At 42.5% G+C, this 14,017-nt stretch overlaps 1 protein-coding gene across 1 annotated transcript in view; it reads right to left on the reverse strand.

Moving 5' to 3' along the window:
* Positions 1–1,889: 1,889 nt before the first annotated feature.
* The window catches only part of ltk (leukocyte receptor tyrosine kinase), a 31,713-nt gene continuing 19,585 nt past the window's right edge, over positions 1,890–14,017 (reverse strand). The window contains 12 exon segments of the mRNA XM_073483189.1: positions 1,890–2,903; positions 3,016–3,106; positions 3,495–3,629; positions 4,671–4,772; positions 5,014–5,106; positions 5,410–5,507; positions 5,600–5,729; positions 7,073–7,137; positions 7,811–7,901; positions 8,015–8,201; positions 11,678–11,775; positions 11,933–12,116. Of these exon segments, the coding sequence (XP_073339290.1) occupies positions 1,890–2,903; positions 3,016–3,106; positions 3,495–3,629; positions 4,671–4,772; positions 5,014–5,106; positions 5,410–5,507; positions 5,600–5,729; positions 7,073–7,137; positions 7,811–7,901; positions 8,015–8,201; positions 11,678–11,775; positions 11,933–12,116 (2,288 nt within the window).

Genomic DNA, 14,017 nt, shown 5'->3' on the forward strand with positions numbered 1-14,017 from the left:
ATCATGAGTGTCTATATGCTTAAACATTTATGAGTCCAGGTAAATATTGGGACATTAGGAAAGAGAGTCAGGAAGAGTAAAAAATACATAAAATAAATGCAAAGCCAAATCAAGATCAGTTTAATTTTGCAACCAAGGCGGTGCCTACCACAAACCATTTCACAGCTTTTCAAAGGAAAGGCTCAACATTTTGGAAAATGTGCCTTTTTGCTTTAATGCAGTTATTTGAGAAGATTAATAGCACTCTCGTGTCTGTACAGAAAATCGGAAGCTGATGAACTTAGCTTAGCACAAAGACAGGAAACAGGGCCTGGCTCTACCTGAAGGTAAAAATATCTAGAGCTGCAACTAACGATTAGTTTCACTGTCGATTCATTTCTTGATTAATCCTTCATTTAGTCTATAAAAGTCTGAAAATGGAGATCCAGAATCACCGCCTCACACCTGTATGCCTCCACGCACCAGTCAAGTTGCTCTTCCTGAGCTATGATGTTGAATCATGTCCAGAAAATTTTTTGGAGCCTATTATGATGTCACAGTGAAGTTGACCTTTGACCTTTTGGATATAAAATGTGACAACTTCAACTTTTTTTTCCTATCAAACGTTTGTGTAAAATGTTCCCATAATTATCATATGAACTGTTGAGTAATGGCCAAAAATGTCTTTTATGACATCATGACCTACAGAAATCAGAGGACTTTCTTTCCTTTTCTAATCAATAATAGAAACAGTTGGCGGTTAATTTAATAGTTGACAACTAATTGATTAAATTAATAATACCATATCTGCCTGCTAGTCCCTCGTAAGCTTACCAAACACATTATATATTCATTGTTGTAATCTGTACAAGAACCAAAGCGTAGTGTGTTTGTACGTGAGTTTGTATGGGACTATTTCTTGGCCAGGAGCAGTGACTTCTGGTCTTTATCATGAGGTTTTCCGGGAAACCTTATGTTTCAAGAGGTCAAAGACATTGCGAAGGAGTCAGGTCGACGGCCAGAGGAAGATTCATACTTGGCACCTAAGACCATCACTTATGATCTCTTCATTTATACAATCACTTGTTATTACATAACCGAAATCCCATGCTAAACAACCAAACCATCTCCATGACAACTGAGCAAACTCCGTCTGCACAGGAAGCTTTGGAAACAACAAGTAAGAAGACCTTGTGTTGAGAGTTTTTGCCAGACTGCTGAGAAAACATGAGACACATTTTCAGAAAATGCATGTTATTGCAGGATGTTAGGCAGATGTGTTTTCACATTATTTGGGTGAAAGCAAATCAGAAGCACGTTCGTGTACCAAGTTGTACCGTAAGTACCTTAAAGTATGCCTATAATATGAATGAAATAGTTTCAGTAACTCTGCAGCCTTTCCTGAATTTCAAACTTTTGAAGTTAAAAATAAAAACAATGCTCGGAAATTCTCTTCCCAATGACTCAATATTTTCAGCGTGTTCTTGTCATACTGTACACTGAATACTACAAATTGTTTACTATGATGCAACATACTTTCAAAGCTTTCATGAAAACACCAAAATAGGTATAAAAGGAGTCCCACTACAGCAGTTATGGATGGCAGCCGGAGAAAGCGCAGGGCCGCGTGCTGCCATGTTTCAGCTTCAGTGTTCAGCTACCAGTGTACCAGAAGTCCAGTGTTGGCTCCCTGTATCACAGTGCAGAGGAGTGTTCGTGTGCATGTGAGTGTTCGAGTGTGTTTTCCAGCATTCCAGGAGCTCGAATAATTTGATGTTGTGGCTCTCAGACGTAGCGGAGCCGTCATGCTTTTTGTTCCAGAAATCCAGGATTCTAGTCTCAGGCTGTGAGAGAAAGGGCTCCGGGTGACGTTTAGTTTTAATATCAGTTAAAATCGCTGTTACAGTTTCTTAGATGGGGGTGACGCTGAGGTCTTCGGACAGAGAAAAGCCTGAGTCTCGGTCACGTGTGGGTTTCTCAGCTTTGGTGTGTCTCCTGACGTCCTCGTGTCCGTAGCTGGCGTGGCGCTTCAGCAGCAGCTTGGGCATACAGGATGAGGAGGTGTGGAGGCCTAACACGAGACCCAGGCTGGTACCTGAGGAGACACTGGGGGCAGAGCTGGTGTTTGTGATGGCTTCAGGGGCTTTGGGCACAACCAGCGGTAGACTCTCTGCCTCGTAGCTTTGCTCATCGTAAGCATAGTTGACGTTGCCACAGGGGAAACTCTGGAGCTTAGCCAGGTCCATACCAGCTTTTGTGCTGCCACCTGCTGGGGTCTTATGGGAGGACGTGCTCGTGGCAGCTTGAGCCTGGCAGGAAGGGGATGGTGTTGAGGGGGTGCAGAGGCTGGTATTGTCGCACCCAGTCTCATTGCAGGTCTGAGGAGCCTGAGTGTTGGAGGGGGAGGAGGAGGAGCTAGAGAGCGGCATGGACTGAGTGTGAGCGAGAGTCTTCTTCCCCCTGAAGTTTTCCAAAACCCAGGAGCCATATGTGGGGTTCCACAAGTTCTTCGTCTTGTTCTTCAGCCTCTGACTCCCTGAGGAGGAGTTGTTTCTGGAGCAAGGGCGGTGATGAGGAGGTTCGGGGTGGAGCCAGTGGCCTCCTGCTGACAAGCCAGGGGCAGGAACGGGCTCAGCCCAGGACGGCTCTAGAGCCTCACGGCATGATGTCACTTCATGGTGGACGGGTTGGGTTCTTTGGAGGAGCAGACGAGGTTTGGTAGGCTGTGGGGGGAGAGGGGATGGACCCAAGCCCAAGGAGGAGAGCCCCAGCTGGGAGGAGGAATCCTGGGAAACAGGGTGGGAAACCGCGAGTGGAGTGAGGCTGTTGGAGGTGTGGTCAGAGGGACGGATTACCCTGCCACCTTCATCATCTGTGTTTGGGGTATATTCCACTGGTAGGGGAGTGTTGATCACATCTGGGTCCTAAAGAGTAGTGAAGGGGAGGAAGCGAAGAATGAAGAAGGAAGAGTAAATAAATGATATAACACTAATGGAAATTGTATGCATCTACAGACAGGTGTGATGTAGTTCATACCTGAGAGCAGTAGTTAATTCTCTCCAGGATAGTAGAGAAGTTGGGCCGGTGCTCGGGACAGTGCTGCCAACACTGGGTCATGATCCGATAACTACACAGTAACAGAAACACCTCTCAGATATATTTTTTCAGCTTCATGTCTTGTAAATTAGTACTCTTTAAGGCTTTCCGTTATGGCCTTAAAATATCGATATTGCAACAATGTTGTAGAGATGACTGCTGGCACTGTCACAACATATTAACACAATGAGATTTTTGACAAATATCACAAGTCTGGAGTTTTTTCTTGGTCGAGTCGAGTCAAGTCATTCCCTTAAGAATAGTGTTGCATGAAGGAAAGGGAACTGAAACTGAAGATCCATCTTGCATCATCATAGCAGGGATTTGGTGAAACATTTACTCCCAGAAAACCTGCCTGACCCTGCTTGAACTTAACATCCAGGCTCATCATTTCAGACAGACTTCCTGTCAGTACTCACACGGGCCCTGGGCAGCTCTTGGGAGGATCCATCCTGCCTCCGGCGGTGACAAACTCCAGCACCTCTTGGTTGGTTTTACACGGATACGGCATGTAACCCAGAGACATGATCTCCCACAGCAGCACTCCAAACGACCTGCAGGGGGAGAAACAGATCAACAACTGAGCTGACTCCATCCTGTATCACACATTGAACCTTCATGCTCCTTAGACTGAGGATACCAGAATCGATACATATTCCAACATTCAGCCAGCTGGAGATGTAATCATTCATTGGCTGAAAGCACCTCTTGTGCATCCAACTTCAAAGCAGCTCTTTGACTAAATGAACGTTTGTTGCATGTAGTATTATTGGAGCTGAGCCCCATAGTGTGAAAGCAGTAAGTGAAAGCATAAGAATGTTTCTGTTTGCAACACCAATAGAAAACAAATTATAATGTTTTTTTATGCAAAGGTTGAGGTCTGGCAACTACAGGAAATGCCTCCGAAGCTCACACTCCTCGTTTTACAATATGGTCTGGGTCACCATCCTCCAGGGAAAATGACTCCTCTTCCAAACAACTTTAAGCAAGAAGGAACAATGTGCCTCCTGAGAGTTTGACCGAACTATACTTTTCTGTGGTCAAATTTGAGCTGATGCTGTGCATCTCTCCACCCCCAGGTTTTATGAATGCCTTATATTCACCTAAAGATTCTGATCGCAACTTTGCTTTTGTTCAAACACGATCTGTAAACAAATCTGCCCTCCAGTCTACAAAAGACATTTTGACGATTTTGGCTCATGTAAAATATTTGACCTGACATCCGAGAAGTGGTTTGGACCCTGTTCCCCACAGCGTTCTCTTTTCAGCTGGCTCTGTGTCTTGAATACAGATGCTGTTCTGTCTTGTAAAGATTTGTACTTGATATATGGCTTTTAAAGATGTTGAGTTCCCTGTAGGTCTGTGCTAAGGGGTAAAATGGCTAGGTTTGTGAAAATCTTTCCAGCTTGTGTTGTACTGCCTTCAAGGAGGCTTATAAATTACGCTGCTGGGACTACTCAGGAGTACTGTATGTGGTGTCACAGGCAGAAAAGGAAATAGTATTCCTCTTTTTAAATCCAAAACAGTTCCTCTTTAAGAAATTATCCGTTTGGAGCCTTACAGTAAAAATGATATTATGTGTTTAGGATTTATACCATGTGTCGGTCTTGCAAGTGAAGATTCCTTCCATGAAGGCCTCCGGTGGCATCCATTTGACCGGCAGCATGGCACGACCGCCTTTCCTGTAATAGCTGGCTCTGGGGAGAAGAAATAAACAATCGGATTTAGGAATTTCCATTTATCGTCAGTTTAGAAGAGAAGGAAATACCACAGTGCCATGAACTCTGTGAGTATATTTAAATTCTGCCCCTGCAGCTTTTCAACTGGCCACATTAACCCAGTGATGCCCGGGCTGAAAAGACATCATCGTGACTCATCTTGTGTGCTTTGTTAAGTGAAATGCCGGTGTGAGAGACGATGCAGAGTCAACATACAGACCTGTATATGTCTCGTGCCATGCCAAAGTCTCCAATTTTGGCTACTCTTTCTGGTCCAGGGCAGGTTAGCAGGCAATTTCTAGCAGCGATGTCTCTGGAAAAACAAACATCTGTTACCAAATGTAGCTTCATGATGGCACTAAACTCTCCACCAACCCCTCAAATATTAAGTATAGTTGATAGCTCTGCCACATTTTTTCTGATCCACAATCATTTTGAGACTTTTTTAATCAGGTTTTATAATATTTAAAATGAAAAAAAACAAGAAAAAAAAACAATAATTTCCTAGATTAAAACAAAAAATAGTAACAGTTTTATTTGAGTGTTGTTGATCCCCATATTCAGTTTGTGTTTAGACTGAGCTCTTCGCAGTAAAGACAGGGTGTGGGGTCTGAACCTGTGTATGAAGTGGTTCTCCTCCAGGTAGCGACAGCCGAAGGCGATGTCTCTGGCCATCTGCAGCAGCTCCCGCATGGTGAGAGAGGAGGCCTGGCCCTGGATACAGCATAGCTCAATTTAGTGTACCGAACACACAAACACACACAAACACACACACACACAGAGAGAAAGGTGTAGTGCAGACGTACAGCTCGTGGCCTGTTCTGTCTCAAGAAGGTCTTCATGTCCCCTCCGGTCATCAGCTCCAGCAGGATGAAACGTGGCAGGATGTTCAGGCTGACGCCAATGCAGCGCACAATGTTCTCATGGCTGAACTTGCTGCGTGGAAAAAAAGGTGAAGAGAGACTGGATTAGCAGACTTGTGTGTTAATCGTGTAAAACGTGCTGGGCGACAATGCTGATGAAAGAGAGAGAGAGGACGGGGGTTGGTACACACATTGTTTTACCATATAACAACAAATATTTGTATATTTTTTCCTTTTCTTATATGTATGAAATAATAACATTAATTGTAGTTAATGGAGGTTAAATGTTCCTCATCTATTGTTTTCATACAATAAACCGTTAATTTAGAAAATAAACACCAAAAAGAAAGGTACAATAAGATGAAGAAATCCTCTGTAACTACTGTAGGAAACATTGCAGTAAGAGACACTACATCTATTGTCAAATGAGTCCTGGGTCTCCTTAAAATGAATGAAAGGAATCTCAGATGACAAGTTTTAATCAGTCTGCAAGATCACGTTTTCAGTATAAAAGAAGAGAAAAAAGACATAAAAAAAAAAAGATTTGGTTCATGCTCAGTTTGAAATATTCTCTCCAATAACTTCAGCAGATTCTGAGCAGTGTGACAATTATAATGTAAAAAGGGATTTATCTAAGTTTTTTTGCTGACAGGCTTCATCAGTATCTTGGTTGTCAGGCTCAAATCTTTATCACAGTTAAAACCTTTTGGACCAATGAAGAAGCTGATGGGACACACAGGGAAGGCTTAAAGGTGATGCTTCACCGCCTGGTCTTCGCTTACTTGAACGTTCAGGTGAGGAGAATTCAAATAATAACACAGATTGGAAGAGGATATGAAAAAAGGATGCCCCACTGCTCTCGTGAATCCCTTAAATCTCACACACAACTCCTCTTGTGGCCTCAAAATGTTCATTATGCTCTAAATCTTGTATTTTTACACTGTCGACACTGAGCTTACAAATCTGCAACATACTGAGCTAACAAATCTGTTGTTGTGTGCACTCAAATCCAGATTTAGTTACAGCAAATGGTTTTATGCTAGCTTTGTCCCTTAACAACTTCTGTACATGTGACCTGGGTGACTATCTCAGTGTTTAATCTCATCTAACACTGAGATAGTCAGTGTAATCAGTGTTACTGATCTAAACATAGGCCCACAGGCTTGATTGTCATTGAATCATTTGAGAGGCTTTATTTTAGTAGGTGTTTGATTTCTAATGAGTGAATTTTCACATCTGGCTCCAGTTATGTGTTATTTACTCAAACTCAGAATAACATGTTTAGTCATAAAACAAAGCCTGTTGCTGTCTGAAGGCATGAGCACACGAATCTTCACACATGCCAGGTGTGCAATAAGAAGGGTGCATTAAGTGAAACAAGGTGTGAACTGCACTAAAGAATGTGTGGAGCCGCACCTCATAATCAGTGCCTCCATCAGGAAATCCATTTCATCCTGTTCGGAGCAGATTTCTGGAAGAGTCTGTGGAGTGGAGAGAATCAGAGAAGTAGTGTGAGGTGAGTGTGCGCCATTGTCAAGAGGGAAGACATCATTAGAGCTAATCAGTGTACTATTGAGAAGCAGGCAAGCACATGCAGTGCCCACTCAGCTTTTCCCTTTTTACCCCGTGCAAAGGTCAGTGAGCTCAATTTCTTCTTTTTCACAGTCATCAGTCATTTTGTGCAGTCATGATACTTAATCTGAATTTGATGCCAGCAGCACCTTTCAAACAAGTTAGGACAGGAGTAACAAAGGATGGTGTATCGTGATCGGGTATGAAGGTGCATCCTTGAAAGGCTCAGTCGCTCACAAGCAAAGATGGGGCGAGGTTCACCACCTTGTAACATGTGACTGTATACAGGATATTACTACATGGGCTCAGGAACACTTTGTAACAATGTGTTATTTACGTCTCAACTTCATTGGAATCAGGGTTCTTTGTAGATAGTGAAGCAAATAACCTTTCTGTAAATAGATGCATGACTAAACCTGTCTTTTCAAATCCTACATGCGCATGTGACCTTTAAATCCACAAGGTAGAATCAACCCTGTGGAGGTGTTGAGTGGGTTGCACGTAATCAACATAATTCCTTGTGAGGTATCATGTAACATTTAGGTGCAAATTTTCCTCATGCTTCACAGAGTGCGTGCTGACCTTTATGGCCACCTGCATGGGATTGTTATCACCGCTCATCCCCAGAACCTGTCCTTCATAGACTTCGCCAAATGCACCATGGCCGAGAGCCCTGAGAAGCAAAATGAAAAATACAACAAAACAAGTGAAATCATCTGTACTGTGTCAGCACAGGGAGCTTTCAGAACTTCAAATGAACATTTATCATGTCCAGGTGTGCTGTACCTGAGAAGCGTTATGTTCTTGCGCGGTACCTCCTTCAGTTCATTGAGTGAAGCAGCTTTTCCTGCAAAGCAGTAGTTGGGGTTGTAGTCCGTCATGATGGTGGAAGAGCGGATCTTGCTCAGCTTGTACTCCGGACTCTGCAGACGCCCCCTCACTGCGTGCAGGTTGTTCTTCCTGCGGTACCACACTGAAGGCAAAGACAAGACGAAGACGAGCTCGTTTCACTTCAAAGTCTGAGATGGTTTTTAAAAATCACAAGCCTGACTGGACCCCACACTCGCATGTAAGTTGTAGAAGTAACTTCCTGACTCTCTGCTAACAGTAGGAGCGGTAACACAAGGAGGGGTCAAGTCGCATCTCACTAGTCAATGCAAGTTGATGCACACTCTTAGGGCCAGCGGAAAACAGTCAGAAAGTTGGTCATTTTGTTCTTAAGAAGACAAATTGGTCCACACACAATGGTGGGATGTCCTCTCCTTGGTTACTGCTCCTAGACTGTCATTGCCAGTGAGTTTGGACTCACCCGCCATGGAGGCAGCCCACGTCCCCGATGCAGGTTGGTAGTCTGCCAGGGAGGGGGCGTTGCGTGCAGGTAAGAGGTGCCGTCGAGCCATCGCCCGGTGCAGATGCTAGGGACTCAGGGGGGTTGGGAGGAGGGGTGAGTTGAGGAGAAGGAGCAGGTGGAAGGGGAGGAGGGGAGGAGGAGGAGATGGGGCGCCCAGGGAACAGACTACCTCCCTGCATGGGGGAGAGCTCAGGTGAAGAGACACCGTTAACCTGAAGGATGTGTGTGGGTGTGTTTTCTTGCAGCGCAAAGCAACATTTGTATACAAGTGTCATGTTTTTGTTTTAGTATGTGATTTATTCACTTGCATATTCACAAAATTACACACAATACAGTTAGTGGACACATCACACTTCATTTGTCATTATGTTGTGCATAGAAGTCAGCTTAGTTTGGACTTTGATAATTATAGGAGTATGATGCAGTTACACTCCACAGCAGGTTGTTAATGACTGATTATAATAAGCTAGACTTTCTTGACTGATTACACATGATCTTCTATGTGATGCATAAATGTATTGCTTGAACAAACATTTTACATTATTCTTTCACATTTTCATTTGTTCTGTGTTCTTGTTTGTTGTCTTTTGTCTTAAAAGAACATTCATCTGATGACTAATATGTTATGGCCTGGCTGACCTTAACTCCAGCTAAATTGCTCTTTCCACTTTATTGAATTTCCTTTTTCCCATCGTTTAAAAATATGACATTACTGCGTATTTTCCCAAATCTCTCATCTCCCATAAAGTTTGTCCGCATCTGCAGACAGAGCTAAATTCATTTTCTCATCAGCCATTAGCCTAGTATTCTATTGGTGTGCTTGTAAGGTTTGTCATTTGAAAAAAAAGGGTTGTTCCCCTTGAGAGTATGAATGTGCTCAGCAATTGTGTATATTAAATAATGAGATATTTTGCATGCAAAGATCCAAAATGAAAAGGGGATCATCCTCTGGGGAGCATGAACGTGGGGTCTTCATTTCCTCTGTGTCAGGGAAAATTATTGTCCAGCAGTGGTGTTGGATCAGAGGTCCCACCCGAACCCCCAAAGTTTCAAGATACTTTGCTTTAAAGGGGAACTCCAGCTGTTATATCTCTAATCAAAGCCAGACTCTATTGATAAAAACAGTTATTTAACCTTGCAGAACACTGGAGTTGCTGGTCTACCACTGCTCCAATGGTTAATTTGTTTGTTATTCTGCGACTTGGATGCTTTAAAGGTTGAGTTTGAGTCCGATGAAAAACTGGATGTAAAAATGTAAAACTATAAAAATTAGGCTCAGGTTTTTATCTTTTAAGGTTGGCTCGAAAACTGACATTACCTTACTCAGGTCTTACTGTCAATGGGGTAAAAAAAATCTCCATATTGCCCCTTTAATCTGTCAGATTTATTTTTATTTATCCCTTCCCTGACCTTAGGTTGACTCTTAAGTTTTAGTTCAGTCAAAAACCCGAACTGCTTTTGTCATGCCTGGTTTTCTTTTACAGACAGCGCACAAGCACAGAGAGCTGAAAATGTAACCAATATATTTTTATATATACAGGAAGTCAGCGCTGTGCAGATTTCTCCAGAGGGCCCTCACACAAAGAGGTTCTTCAGATTCTGTCTTCGGGAAAGGAAGAGCAAGTCTCTCACTGCTGAGGTTCACTTAATATTCAGCACTTTCGGCGAGGTTACGCAGAGGACGGGGGAGAGCGAATCTATATTCAAACACCTGAAACAGCACTTGGTGGGGGATTAGTGGGTCAACCAAAATGTCAGGATTCCCTTCCCATTTACCTGCAGGAGACGCTCGTCAAAAAGCTGACAAAGGTGCAAAAAAAAAAAAGTGTTATTAGCTGGATAATCCCTCACTGTCCTATGTGATTGCAGACTGACTGCATATGTTGTGGTTACAGCTACATACAAATTGTATAGTGTCTACTGATGACATGAGGTTTAGTATATAAGTCAACATAAAACAGTATATATAGCATAGCAGCTTTTGAGACACAGTTAAATACTAATGCAACATTAGTACCATTAGGTGATCATAATTCATATTGAATATGAGATTATGGTTGTCTCTTTGTCTCTCAGTTGTCTCTTTCCTAGAGTGTAATTGCCACTGAGTAGTAAAATTAAAACTACAAAAAACGGTTAATTCCCTAATTATTCCTATTTTAAGCAGTTTATTTGTGCAAGAATCATAAGTAAAGCTTTTAACAACGTGTCTGACTGTCCGATTGTCTCGGATTACAAAAATCGAACAAATCTAGTCGTCTTTTGCCCACCCTCTCCCAAATGCTCTATATCACAGTGCTCCGTGTAAATAGCATTATGCTGTATCACAGCTGCTATATCCTCTGACAATCTTATCATAGAGAGTCAATGCCCGTGGGTGAAGATAAACTCACTGTGCGCTTCCCAAAGTGACTGAAAGGCTAATCTTGCATCCCATTTCTCTATTTTTTTCATACTATTCTAATCTTGATGTCTATTTAATCATGACTGTTTAATTTTTTTTTCAGCCAGTGAATCTTAATGCTTGACATTTACTGCTATCTAATCTGGTCTCATCAGTACACACCTCAAACTGAGAGTAATGTCCTAGTTAAATGTCAGACCTTTCCACTTGTCCTTTCGAAGCCAATGATGTAGTTTTATATTAAAGTCATACAGTGAGATGCTTACAGTACCCCCCTACTGTTTCCTGCCTCGATGAGAGCAATCTGTAGAAAATAAATATAAACAATAGGGTATTTAACTGCATTATCTCACTTCTCATCTGCACTGTTGGGCACAATAAAACAGTCAGGATTGTTTTGACACACAGCCAGCAACAGGAGAGCATCACCTGACATAAGACACAGTAAGTGCTTCTAATAAAAGTGTCCATATGTGCTCACTTCATAATGTCGTATAATTCAGAACCATATCTTTCCCACAGCTCCTTTAATCACTCCGCGCACAGCCAGAGGAGGGTAGTTAAACCAACACGTCAACAAAAATGTTCCTGTTTCTGTCAGTAACATCTGGAGGAATCTGTACGTCCAGCTGTGCTCACAGCCGGTGGAAGGTGGCGGGGACAGACTGCACACAGAACTGGAAGAGTCTCTTACTGAGGATGATGCCGGCGCAGATCAGCGCCATGCCACTCGCGATGGTGGAGACCACGACTGCCAGGATCAAAGATGTTGACATCTGGCCCTGCGGAGCCAGGCCGTGAGGAGTTTCTAGGAGAAAAGTGTCAATAATTAGGCATCAAAGGGTGTTTAGATTAGAGCTTTATCTGTTCAGACTGGAAAGCATTTTGAGGGATTTATCGTCAAATTCCTAACACAAAATGTTTTTTATCCAAAAGAAAAATCTGTGTTTGTTCGGGGGGGGATTACGTACCTATGGCGCCGATACATGTGACATTGTCGCTGGCCAGGACTTCTTCGTCGTCGCAGAGACAGAGGATGAGATGAGTATCTTCATCTCGTTTGCAGCTCTGCGTTTGACAGTGGCTGCAGTTCAGCTGCACCTTGATCTCACACTCGCCGTGACTCTCCATGGCTAGAAGGAACAACGTGCACACACATTGAGACATAGATGCAAAGACACATAAACACCAGACACAAACTATTTGTTAGTGAGGGCGATAATTAAGTTTGCAGGATGCTCCAACAAGGTCTGGTGATAATCTTTGTTTCTCAAAAATATTCTTTAGGCAGCCAAAGACTGAGGCTTTGTAGCTTACACATAGGCTATGTTCAGACTGCCAATTGTTTTTTGGCATATCCAGAATGTGTCCAGATTGATTTTATAAAGTCTGCACGGCAAAAAACCACATGAAATGCAATTTGTGCAAATCAGATCCAAGCCACATTTGAAGGTGGTCTGAGATGCTATTCACATCAGATTTGTGCAGATGTGTCTCAGTCCAGCTCTGGCCACTATAATCAGATTTGGAAGGGTCTTTTGTGTCACTTACGACAACAGCAATCACGATTGTGTGGAAAACGAGATGATGGATCTCCAATTCCCATGCTTTCGCCTACGTCTATACCACAGCAACCCATGCAGATAGGTTGCAGATGTGCGGGCACAAAAATCCGATCTGATGTAATCCAAGTCAAATTGATTTGACGAGACATTATTTACACCCTTGACGCACAGCCAAGCTCATGCACCGCTAACGCTTTTAGCTGAGCGGCTACTGTAAAGATTTTGGCTTAAAAAAGGAGACTTTGATTAGAGTGATTAGCTGTGTGGCGATGTTTGTGCTTTTTCGCCTTCTTTTTTAACTTTCAAAACAAGTCCCCATCTGCTTCAGTTGTTTACGAAAATGCTGCAACACTATTTTGCTGTGAAGCTCCAGAAATGTTTTGTGGACTACGTAACTACACTCGACTTTGCATCGGCCTCAGGTCGATACATTTTTACTAAAAACTCCAACCCCGGGCTGTTTTAGAAAATTAGCGAGCCTTTAGTAGAAATTAATGTTTGATCTTGAATTCTTTCCAGAGGTCTTCAGCAGGAAAACATGAGCCAAAGTAAGGGAGTGAGAAATAACTGTGTGAAAAATTGTGTCAAATTTGTGTGAAACGCAGCATGTGCTCTTCATAAAATGGCTCTGTAATACATTTAAACATTATTGGCTCAATATTGTGGTCTAAATCATACATTTGGCATACATATATGATTTCATATTTTGAATAATCCTTAACAGTCCTCTGTTGTTTCTGAATGCAAATTGTGAATATAAGGGGAAATTGGCTTGTGCCATGTGTGTTAAAGACAAGAAGATGATTTAACTCATTTATAGAATTGAATTATAACTATTTAAGGTTTTATCTCTTTGTTCAGATCTCGCCTTGAATGTGTTTCATGTCTGAACACTGCAGAGGCTGTCCACTGGCAGCACACGTGGCAACAACAACAGCGTCTTTCACATGAAAAAGGAGGTCTGTCTGGTGGCGCCGAAGGCAACAGGCTACATGAGGCTGTGAATTAGTCAACTGCCTTCCTGTTCCTCCCACGACATAATGAGAATCAGATGGCTCTCAGAAAAAAAAAAAAAAAAAAAACCCAAAAAACACCATTACATATGTCTATACACATGTGTGAGGTTCAAGTACACACATATACACATACACACACACACACACACACACACTGGTACGTCCTGAGGGATTAATTTGATCAATTACCTGGTGAACTAAGTGCAAAGACACCCAGGAGCTCAGGATTTCTTCACACAGACAGGGTCTCTTTGCTTTGGGATCTGTCATGTTTAACACAACCTGTTCCTGGAATGACTCTAAGCAGCGATGCAACTCCATGTTATGTAACTTTAAAGGTGCCCTTAAGTTACCATCGCAAAAATAGAATACAGGGTGATAATTAACTGTGTGTGAGGTAATGTCCATTAAATGAGCCTGTTATTCTCCAGCCTGTCTGCATGTTTAACAGAG

The sequence above is a fragment of the Pagrus major genome, chromosome 16, assembly GCF_040436345.1.
Source record: "Pagrus major chromosome 16, Pma_NU_1.0".
Classification (NCBI taxonomy): Eukaryota; Metazoa; Chordata; class Actinopteri; order Spariformes; family Sparidae; genus Pagrus; species Pagrus major.